The 12,279-nt window shown below is 40.2% G+C and overlaps 1 protein-coding gene across 10 annotated transcripts in view; it reads right to left on the bottom strand.

Moving 5' to 3' along the window:
• LOC120538749 (ryanodine receptor 1-like) overlaps positions 1-12,279 on the bottom strand; it is a 364,839-nt gene that overhangs the window by 142,941 nt on the left and 209,619 nt on the right. For all 10 annotated transcript variants that reach the window (XM_039768185.1, XM_039768186.1, XM_039768187.1 and 7 more), the window contains 2 exons: positions 8,504-8,564; positions 4,016-4,254 (listed from right to left, as the gene is read on the bottom strand). In XM_039768185.1, the coding sequence (XP_039624119.1) occupies positions 4,016-4,254; positions 8,504-8,564 (300 nt within the window). The remainder of the gene's footprint in view (positions 1-4,015; positions 4,255-8,503; positions 8,565-12,279) is intronic.

Here is a 12,279-nt window from a genome sequence, read left to right as displayed (position 1 = left end):
TTTGGACACGTCATTGTTGTTATTGTTTGCATCCCTCCTCGGGCGGACATGGAGATAGTGGGTTATGTCATCCATTCCACAGTTGCTAAATTACAAACACAGCACCCTGAGGCGCTTGTGCTAATTGCTGGAGACTTTAACCATGTAACGCTGGACAAAACATTACCTGCCTTCTCCCAGTATGTGGATTGTAACACCCGGGAAAATAGGACTATTGACCTACTGTATGCAAATGTTAAAGATGCATACAGCGCCACCCCGCTGCCTGCTCTTGGGAAAGCAGATGATAACCTGGTTCTGCTTCAGCCTCACTACAAACCAAGAGTGAGGGAGCTACCTACAACCACACGCTCGTTCAGGAAGTGGTCCCCTGAGGCAGAGCAGTCTCTGAGAGACTGCTTTGGAACCACTGACTGGAATATCCTGCAGGGATCATATAGTGCGAACATTGAGGAGGTTGTTGACTGCACTACTGACTACATCAACTTCTGTATGGACATTGTAGTTCCAGTAAGAACAGTACACTGCTATGCTAACAACAAGCCATGGATTACAAGTGACATCAAGGGCCTTTTGAACCAGAAGAAAAGGGCTTTTAAAGGCGGTGATCAGCATGAGCTCAAGCGCGTGCAGAAGGAACTCCGAGTCCAGCTCAGGGCGGCGAAGGAGCAGTACAGGATAAAGTTGAAGCAGAAGTTGCAGAATAACAGCAGGAAAGAAGTGTGGGATGGGATGAAGATCATCACTGGCTGCAGCTCAAAGCGGGGTGCCACCATTGAGAGAGACGTGGAGAGAGCAAACCAGATGAACAACTTTTTTAACAGGTTTGACCACCCTAACCCACTCTCACCTCGGAGTACTGCATCCTCCACCCATCCTTGTGTTGATACCAGCATAGGAGAGAGTTTACCCCAACCCACAATTACAGCAGTCCAGGTAAGCAGAGAGCTGAAGAAACTTTATGCCAGCAAAGCAGCGGGTCCAGATGGAGTATCGCCACGACTGCTGAAGGTCTGTGCGTTGGAGCTGGGGAGTCCTCTACAGCGCATCTTCAACCTGAGCCTGGAACAGGGGAGAGTCCCAAGGCTTTGGAAAACATCTTGTATCACCCCAGTCCCAAAGGTATCACGTCCTAGTGAGCTGAATGACTTCCGGCCTGTCGCTCTGGTGTCACATGTGATGAAAACCATGGAGCGGCTGCTTCGCATACCAGGAGAAGGTGGGAGCGGAGGATGCCATCATCTATATGCTACACCGATCCCTCTCCCACCTGGACAGAGGCAGTGGTGCTGTAAGAATTATGTTTCTGGACTTCTCTAGCACCTTCAACACCATCCAACCTCTGCTCCTTAGGTACAAGCTGACAGAGATGGGAGTAGATTCATACCTGGTAGCATGGATCGTGGACTATCTTACAGACAGACCTCAGTATGTGCGTGTCGAGAACTGCAGGTCTGACATTGTGGTCAGCAACACAAGAGCGCCACAGGGGACTGTACTTTTTCCGGTCCTGTTCGGCCTATATGCATCAGACTTCCAATACAACTCGGAGTCCTGCCAAGTGCAAAAGTTCGCTGACGACACTGCTATTGCGGGCTGCATCAGAAGTGGGCAGGAGGAGGAGTATAGAAACCTAATCAAGGACTTTGTTAGATGGTGCGACTCAAACCACCTACAACTGAACACCAGCAAAACCAAGGAGCTGGTGATGGATTTTAAGAGGCCCAGGCCCATCATGGACCCTGTGATCATCAGAGGTGACTGTGTGCAGAGGGTGCAGATCTATAAATACCTGAGAGTGCAGCTGGATGATAAATTGGACTGGACTGCCAATACTGATGCTCTGTGTAAGAAAGGACAGAGCCAACTATTCTTCCTTAGAAGGCTGGCATCCTTCAACATCTGCAATAAGATGCTACAGATGTTCTATCAGACGGTTGTGGCGAGCACCCTCTTCTACGCGGTGGTGTACTGGGGAGGCAACATAAAGAAGAGAGACGCCTCATGCCTGGACAAACTGGTGAGGAAGGCAGGCTCTACTGTAGGCATGTAGCTGGACAGTTTGACATCTGTGGCAGAGCGACGGGCACTGAGCAGGCTCCTGTCAATCATGGAGAATCTACTGCATCCACTAAACAGTATCATCTCGACAGAGACAGAGGAGCAGCTTCAGCGACAGAATGCTGTCACTTTCCTGCTCCACTGACAAACTGAGGAGATCGTTCCTCCTCAATTCAATATTTTCTGTATCAGTATGCTGCTGCTGGAGTATGTGAATTTCCCCTTTGGATTAATAAAGTATCTATCTATCTATTCTATCTAATGTCTACAATACTACTTGGTATCTAATGTCTACAATGCTACTTGGTAGCTTATTATATGTGTCTATGGTTCTCTCTGTAAAGAAAAACTCCCTAATGTTTGTATGAAATTTACCCTTAACAAGTTTCCAACTATGTCATCATGTTCTTGATGAACTCATTTTAAAATAACAGTCTCAATCTACTGTACTAATTATTTTCATAATCTTTTGCTTAAACTGAAAGGCTCATCTCTTTAAATCTTTCTTCAAATTTCATCCCTTGTAGCCCTGGAATCAATGTAGTCGCTTTTTTCTGGACCTTTTCTAGTGCTGCTATGTCCATTTTGTAGCCTGGAGACCAAAACTGCACACAGTACTCAAGATGAGGCCTCACCAGTGTGTTATAAAGCTTGAGCGTAACTTTATTGGACTTGCACTCCACACATTGTTCTATATAACCTAACATTTCTTTTTGCCATTTCTGAACACTGTCGCGAAGTTCGATAGTGTAGACTAGAGTCCTAAATCCTTCCACTCTTGATTTTCCAACCTCCTATTGTGTATTCAAACCTAATAACAGTTGTACTTCCTATGTGTAATACTTTACATTTACTGACATTAAATTTCATCTGCCACAAATCTGCCTAAGCCTGTATGCTGTCCAAGTCCTTCTGTAATGATTTAAGGGATTCCAAACTATCTGCTCATCAACCTATCCTGGTATCATCTGCAAACTTCAGCAGCTTGTAACTTACCTGTATATTCCTATCTAAATCCTTTATATATATATATATATATTAAAAATAGCAGTGGCCCTAGCACTGACCCCTGTGGAACATCACTCTTAACATCAGCCAATTCAGGTCCCTCACACCATTACCCTCTGTTTCCTGTGTCTGAGCCAATTCTGCACACATCTAAAAACATCACTGTCAACTCCAAGTTCTTTTTGTTTGACAAAGATAAACACAAAAAGATAAACAATTCCTGCAGCTTAGAATTTCAAACACAAAAATTATAAAAATTAATTTTCATATAATGCTATTTGAAACCACATGCCATCTTAAAATTTTTATAAGTACACTGTTTTAATGAAATTTTCTGAAATTAAATACCCAGTGCCTATGTGAATAGACCATACTGCATTCAGTTAACACTTTCCTACATGTTCCTACAGTTGTTTTTAACAGTTAACAGTTTGGAGCATGTGGAAAAAGGGAGCATTTAAAGAAAAGACAGGAGTTCCCAGATTTAAAGATCAAAAACATAACTGACTGGAAGTGGAAAAAAACAGCATGAGAAATAAATGTGTAGCTGAAAGTGAATTTAGGCCATCAGATTGCAACAAACTGGTCAAATGTACAGTAGATAAGTCAGATAAAAAGAAAGCGCAAACTTTCCTTGATACTTCAAATGCTTGCCAGATATTTGCTCTTATGAAGATTTACTAGTCTGCATAGCTAATAATATGTACGAATAAAGATTATTAACCGACTATTTATATTTCATATTGAAGACAAGATATAAGCAACTTAGAAATACAGAACTAAAATGAAGCTTCAGAAATTGAACTCAAAATGACAATAAAGCTGTCTATACTAAGTAATTAATAATGTTCCATAACAGCTGTTTCTCACTGGAATAGTCAAATGACTGATGCAAATCTTCAATGAAAAAATGGATTCTAATATGAAAAACAGGAATAACACTTACAAATCACATCGTCCCCAAACTGGTGTTGAGCAATGTGCTCAAAGAGGGAAGTGAGGACTGGCAGGAGGGCCACTGTAGTGTAGTTGATATTCTGGGACACACCTTTGACCTGAGTTCGACTTTGTGATACCTTGCCCAGTTTTAGGTTTTCCCCCATTTTTTCTATATCCTCTGCAGCACTTTCAAAGAAGGAACGCAATCCTGCCTTCACAATCTCTGGACCAGATTTCATGACAGTCCTTAACATCACATAGACAAGAGAAATAGACACACCATGTTAGGTCACTGATCAATATTTACTTAAAGTTAAGAAAAATAGATACTTTAAACATTTAGGTGGCATATGTTAAGTGTTTATTGTTTTTATACTCATCTTTTACTAGATTTTTGTATATACTCATTATACCCAGTATAAAAGAATGGCAGGGCTGAAATTGTAAATAAAATTAGACAAGGAAGGGGACGGTCTCAAAAGGAACCAGTCAAAGAGTAAAGCTCTAATACTGCTTATGCCACAGTAATGTACAGTAAATCTAATTCCCAGCATTACATTGTGATTTATGATTATCAAAGCTTAGCTTCAATTTATACACATTTATACAGTATGAAAGCATTTTAACTTCTACAAGAAATATTAGACTCTACTGTACTTAAGTAGTGAGGAAAGGCTCCTTGAATTGTAAATATCCTGAAATAAGACGAGCTGAAGGACACAAACTAAATTTTTTATGTTACCTAACCAATAAGCTGCAAGAATATTCTACTTACAGAGAGTAAAGGTGTGGCGTGTGTGTTATTTAGGAGAGAGACATCAATGATAACTAAATATTGGACAACATTTTGTGAATAACATTTGATAACTATGATAAAAGTGTAGTCAGCACATCCTCTGTCTTTTTCTATGTTTAATATTAAACTGAAAATGAGAACATTTTTATTTGGCCTTTAGACATCTATTCCTCAAACCCAGTCACCTGGACACAGTTGAAGAGCCAGAGACTCAGCAAAAGAACAAGAAACTTACCCATGTTCCTGTTTAGCCAAAGACTGATATTCTGATGATGATGATATGCAACTTATTAATACGGCTGCTTGTGTGTAAAGTTAAATTAAAAGTTAAAAGTCAATCTCTAATCTGTGATCTATTTTGAAATATTTCTGTACAGGCTTGCAAGTGGGAATAACATTAAACAATGTATTTCTTTCAGAAATAACAAAGAAAAATGTTGCTTTAGTAGAGAACTGAATTATTCTGGAAACATAAATGGTGGTTTGCATCACCAAATTAAGAGACCTTTTAGACTACTGGAATATATGCCAATGTCAAATCTTGGCTGTCTGTTCTAAAAAAATATAAAGAGTTAACATGAAACTATCAAAATCAAAACTGAGAAAGAGAACTCCTTCAGTGCCAGGCTAGACAGAGTGGGTAAAGTAGTTAAACACTTGGCTCAAAACCTTAGTGTAGAATAAGACACTGGGGTGTCTTTTGAAATGAATAGAACTTACAAAAGTCCACTGCTGTAGCAAGCACACTCACAGGCCAGTTAAGGACTTTTTAACGTAGGGAATGGCATGTAGGGACCTTAGAGCTGGTTTGATAGTTCAAATGATATACTTGAGCAGAATGCGGAATTAATACAAAATCGGTAATCTACAAACAACATTGTGAAATGCTGAAATTACTAACCAAATTGTTAATAGTCTAAGATCACATGTATTAATGCTATACTGAGCTAAAACTGTCACATACTGTATGAGCTTGTGCTCTGTCTCTGGACTTTAGCTAACAATAACACCCATGTCAATACTTGAGGGTGTATGGGAGAAGCTTTAACTTTTTCAAGGTAAAGGAACATTTAAAACTCCTGTCAAGCTGAACAGAAGTGCACTGTATTCTGGAAACACTGAAGGCAAATGAATGCTTTGTAGCATTGACTAGCTTGTGATTCCAATGGAAATCGATATTGAACTTGTGTGACCATCTTCAGTGCTTTGAGAAAGTGCCTGCTCTTCTAGCACAAAAAAAGCCAGGTGCTCACTTTGGCCACGAAAGGAGGAGATAGTCATTTCCTTTTATTAGATTTTTCCCAAAAAGAGTTTTCTAAGTTTAGTTGCTGGGGTAATTTGGTACTTTGCATGGTGGATGCTTTTATTAGTGGTAAAGTATTATGAAGTAAAGGAATGAAATTAAAAGACAGCCCCGGTCGATGAGCAGCATGCCATTAGAAATCCCTGAGGCTGACTATGTATGGTACAATATGAACAGTGAGACAGGTAAGAGGTTACAGTTACCTGGCACATAGCTGCCTTTGACATTTTTTTCTATACCTTATTAAGAAAAGAATGTAAGAGTTTATTAGGCGCCTTTTGTGGTAGGTGCATGTCAAAAGTAAACTGATAACAGAATAAAACACAGAACTGCTAAATTTCCATTGTACTGCTGTTGTGCAATGTGTGCTGAGGTATTATACATATATATATATATTTTATTTTTTTCTCCAGCTGTCTGGAGTTTTTTTTTTTTTTTTGTTTTTTTCTGCCCACCCTGGCCATCGGACCTTACTCTTATTCTGTGTTAATTAATGTTGACTTATACGGTGTCTTTTATTTTTCTGTTCTTCATTATGTAAAGCACTTTGAGCTACATTTTTTAATATGAAAATGTGCTATATAAATAAATGTTGTTGTTGTTGTGTGTGTATATTGTCGTGGATGCCAGGGGCGATGACCCGGCCGGGATGCCTTGGAAGACCGGAAGTGGGCGTGCGGCCATCTGGGACCACGTGGGGGCTGCCTTCCTGGTTGCTTTGGGGGCCACGGGTACAGAGCATGGAAGCCCCACCCTGTAGGGGCCCGTGATCACCGCCAGGAGGCGCCCCAGTGCCTTCGGGACCTGTTGCCCCAGCACTTCCACCACACCAGGAAGTGCTGGGGGGAAGACTTTGGGAGACACCTGGAGAGCTGCCGGGAGGACAGCCGGTACTTCTGCCACGCTGGGTCGTGGCCAAGCGAGGAATGCCGGGAACACCTGGGGCTCATCCGGGGACTGCATAAAAGGGGCCGTCTCCATTCATTCAGCGCTGGAGTCGGGAGGAGGCAGGACGAAGCACAGAGGAGGTGTGGAGGCGGCCCGAAGAGAGGCATTTGTGGCCAGGACTGAGTATTTTGGGGGGTTTTGTGCACTATTGGGTCTTAGTGACCATTATTTGGGTCTGTGTGACCAGTGAACTTATTTGTAAATATTGAAAATAAACGTGTGGTGGTTGAGTAACAACATGTCCGCCTGTCTGTGCCCGGGTCGAGTCCACAATATATATATATAAACATGTTTGCTTATATTACTGAGTGCAAGTTCAAGATTGTATCCTCTTCTCTTTTGGACATGCTTTAAGTAGAGGATTAGTATTGTCTACATTCAGTTGAATGTAAACAGATATTACATTTTCATTGGATTGGTGACAGTAACTACTCTGACAAAGCAAAATGAAAAGCCTTAAAGGTAAGAAAAATCAGTCTTTTTATTCCACATGATCATTTTTTTCAATGTGTTTTTCAAATAATTACAATAGCACATATCTAGGATGTCATTAATTTCTACAGAAGTACTGGATATAGGTCATATGCAAATATGCTTTTATTAAAAGAAAATTTACAATTTTGCTTTTAGACCTGGGGTATAAAATGCAACCTTCCTTAAAAACAACTGGTGCAACAGCAGGAACATAACTTTTTTTTATTATGCTATTGCTCACCCTATCTGGATGTTTAACTTCCTGACAGGCAGATCCCAGGTTGTTCAAGTGAGTGGCCATACTTCATCATCCCTCACTTCGCAACACAGGCACTCCCCAGGCTTGCCTTCTGAGCCCTCTGCTGTTCTCTCTCTACAATTACCTGACTACATGGCTGCACATGACTCTGACATCATTGTCAAGTTTGCAGATGACTCAGCTGTGGTAGACTTGATATCTGACAACAATGAGCAGGTTTTACGCGGATGAAATGCAGAGTCTGTCACACTGGTGTCAGGATAATAGTCTATTCCTGAATGCCAACAAAGGAACTGATTGTAGACTGGGAAAAAACTGTAGAGGCACTACCTTCAACATTGACAGAACTTAGGTACAGAAGGTGGACAGTTTCAGATACCTAGGTGTCCATTTCACAGAGGACCTAACCTGTTCCAAGCAGACCAAAACCTTGGTAAAGAAGGCACAACAACACCTTTACTATCTCAGACACCTCATAGATGTCATGCTGCCCTCCTAATTACTAAAGAACTTCTATAAATCCACAATCAAAAGTAACATGAAAAGAAGTATTACTGCCTGATTTGGGAATAGCAGTCAGAGGAAACGCAAAGCTCTGCAGAGAGTGGGTGCAGTCAGCTGAACACATCACTTGGTATGCACTCTACAACTCCCATGACAGCGAAAACAAGCAAGAATAAAAAAAGGTTTATTATCTTTACTTGTAAAAACTCACCTTGCATCCAGTGATCGGGCAAGGATGTGCAGGCAGTTCACTACCGAAGGTGCATCAGTTCCTGCGTGATATAGAAGTGTGAGTAAAAATCGGATTACATTAATTCAAAATATGGAGCAATAATAAACAAAATAATCCAGAATTAATACTATTCATTAATAGCAATCATTAGCTAGTGCTTTCCAGCAGAAGAAAACTTTATGATTTTTTTCTCTGTCTCTGTATGTGTCTCTTTCTCACAAAAACACATGCAGTATATTTTGTACACAGGGCTTAAATTCAAATAGAACTGTTCAGAATAGGTTCTGTTAAATATGTTGTCAACCTGACAAAACTTCAAACAACACTGTTTTGTAAGTCAGTGACAGCTTACAACTTTCTAATTCTGTTTTTTTAAATGAATATACTTAAAAATCAAAAGTTAAAATATAAAACTGTATTCATACAGATTACATCACAACTGCCTACAGCTGCAGGTTACTGATGATAATGCACAGCAAATATACATTACAGTTTGTTGGATATTTTAATTGCACAATTAATTATTTCTTGAAATTGCTGTTGCACAGACTGTGGATCTTAATCTTTTTTTTAACTTTCTGATCCATTCAGGTACATTCTATTGTATCAAAAGACACTTATCATTTTGGTTTGTAATCATCTACGAGTTCACTGTTCTTATTAAAATCATGCTGCTTTTCAGTGGTTCATGTTAAAGATGGTGCACAATGTTTGTGACTCAAAGAATGAATACTTAATACTAAATCTAACAAAACATAACAAAATGTACAGTTCAATGTGTAAATGTTTAGAAAGGAAGCACAAGGGTAATGGGGATTTTCTGTTCTCTAGACTTATGTGCTACTGCATAAGAAAGTTGTACAATGGAACACCAGTTAGTGTTACTGCAGCACAAACACCTAAAGATTAATGGGTTTGTGACTCAGATTTGGCCTGGCACTTGTTCAGGGTTAGTTATTGCTTTCTAAAGTGATCAGTCTAAGCTGATTTTATCTTCTTAAACAAAACAAAAATAAAACTAATATAAAGTACTTTATTTCATATTAGACAAAACACTTAATCTAAAATTTCACTTCATCCTTTTACTGTGACAATATACATAAATACATATCTTGGTGTGAAAGGAGAGCCATAGAACCCAAAGAAAAACTCACAAAGAGCAAAGAGAATTCAAACTATGACCAAGTCTAGATTTGAATCCAATTTGTTCATAAAACTGTGCCAACCAGCCAAAAATCAGTCATCATTTAATGTAAACATAGAATTAACTCAAAATTGCACAGAAATACATTGGTAATACAAATTTGTAATGTATACATTGTCAGGGATGCCAGGGGCCATGACCCGGCCGGGACGCCAGGAGGGACCGGAAAGGGTCAGAGCCCTGCCTGGACCACGTGGGGTTTGCCTTCCGGGTTGCTTTGGGGGCCACGGGTCGAGGGCATGGAAGCCCTTCCCTGTAGGGGCCCGTGGTCACCGCCAGGAGGCGCCCCAATGCCTTGGGGACTTGTTTCCCCAACACTCCCGCCACACCAGGAAGTGCTGGGGGGAAGATTTATGACGGCGCCCGGAGAGCAGCCGGGAGGACAGCCGGCACTTCCGCCACACTTGGGCGTGGCCAGAAGATTGCCGGGAACACCTGGGGCTAATCCGGGTCCTCCATAAAAGGGGCCGTCTCCATTCATTCGGGGCTAGAGTCGGGTGGAAGAAGGACGAGGCAAGAGGAGTTGTGGAGGCGGTCCGAGAAGAAGGCATTGTGGCCAGGACTGAGTGACTGTTTTGGGGTTTGTGCACGTGACTGGGTCTGTGTGACCAATGAACTGGGGTCTTTGTGACCAAATTATTGTAAATATTCTGTAAATAAACGTGTGGTGGTTTGACAACAACATGTCCGCCTGTCTGTGCCCGGGTGCCGTTCACAACATATATCTTGTCCCTTCTCTGATAACAAATGTTCACAGAGAATCCTAAATGAACATTAACTAAATCAAATATTAAATACCAAGCAGAAACAAAAAATATGTGACAGAGTTACTGTAGAACTCATAACCACATGTAGCCATTGGCATCCACAATGGAAAATATGCAATATGATTTAAACCTCATTTACATGTTAAGACATATTGTTGATGTAAGTTTCAAAACAAGGTAGTTGAAAAACAAGTTGACACTTCAAATTCTCTAGAATCTTCATTAGTTTTAAACAAAGGCTTCTACGTTTACTTTATTATTATATTTTAAATTTCATTTAGAGTCCTTGGCATACATTCAATCCTAAATACTTCCAGTGTGCTGTTTGCACATTATGTCCTTAGCCACATAGGTTTTCTCTGGGTACTTTGGTTTCTTCCCACATTCTAATGACATGCAGGTTAGGTTACACAGCAATTCTTAACTGACCTAGTTCAGGTGGGTTGAGGATGTATATGTGCAAGCAACTCCAGTGGTGAACTGTGGTCTAGGGTTGGGCCCTGCCTTGTGCACAATGTTTGAGGAAAGGCTATGCTTCCAGAGACAATTAGATGGAATGAGTGAGTTTAGGTAGTGAATGGATGGATGGGTGATGTAAGCTGAAGTTGTGTAGTAGTTAATTGGACATATGTTGAATTAAGAAACTGTGTTTACAAAAATCAAATATGTTGTTCCTATTTACAGAAAAAAACAAGAAATCAGCTGTTAAATACACAAATAAGTTACTTAACATAATCACTAAACTTCTTTTCTAAATAACTTTTAACGAATATTTGTCTTATTACATAAGAATACAAGAAATATGAAAAATAAGGGAAGACCAGTCCACCAACACCTTTGATTAGCCTATAGTTATTCCAATATCTCTTCCTGATCTTCCTGAAGTTTTTAAGATCTCCTCTTCAACTCCATGACCTAATTGTTTGCATCAGATTTCCAAAACTTTTCAATGAAGAAGTACTTTTTGGCTGCAGTTATAAAAATATTACTCTTTATTTTCCCTGGTGTTTTTCAGTAAGTGATTATTTTTTTAATACACAGAATTCTACTGGATAAACTCTACTGATACCTGGAATTCTGAAGACATAGGTAAGCTGCCTATACAGACTTCTTTGCTAAAGAAAGAACAGGCACATACAGTGGTGTGAAAAACGATTTGCCCCCTTCCTGATTTCTTATTCTTTTGCATGTTTGTCACACAAAATGTTTCTGATCATCAAACACATTTAACCATTAGTCAAATATAACACAAGTAAACACAAAATGCAGTTTTTAAAATGATGGTTTTTATTATTTAGGGAGAAAAAATCCAAACCTACATGGCCCTGTGTGAAAAAGTAATTGCCCCTTGTTAAAAATAACCTAACTGTGGTGTATCACACCTGAGTTCAATTTCCGTAGCCACCCCCAGGCCTGATTACTGCCACACCTGTTTCAATCAAGAAATCACTTAAATGGGAGCTGCCTGACACAGAGAAGTAGACCAAAAGCACCTCAAAAGCTAGACATCATGCCAAGATCCAAAGAAATTCATGAACAAATGAGAAAAGAAGTAATTGAGATCTATCAGCCTGGTAAAGGTTATAAAGCCATTTCTAAAGCTTTGGGACTCCAGCGAACCACAGTGAGAGCCATTATCCACAAATGGCAAAAACATGGAACAGTGGTGAACCTTCCCAGGAGTGGCGGCCGGCCGACCAAAATTACCCCAAGAGCGCAGAGGCGACTCATCCGAGAGGTCACAAAGACCCCAGGACAACATCTAAAGAACTGCAGGCCTCACT

Source organism: Polypterus senegalus, chromosome 11, assembly GCF_016835505.1.
Source record: "Polypterus senegalus isolate Bchr_013 chromosome 11, ASM1683550v1, whole genome shotgun sequence".
Lineage (NCBI taxonomy): Eukaryota > Metazoa > Chordata > Cladistia > Polypteriformes > Polypteridae > Polypterus > Polypterus senegalus.
The sequence above is the reverse complement of the archived record's forward strand: the minus strand, read 5'-3'. Positions and strand labels throughout refer to the sequence as shown.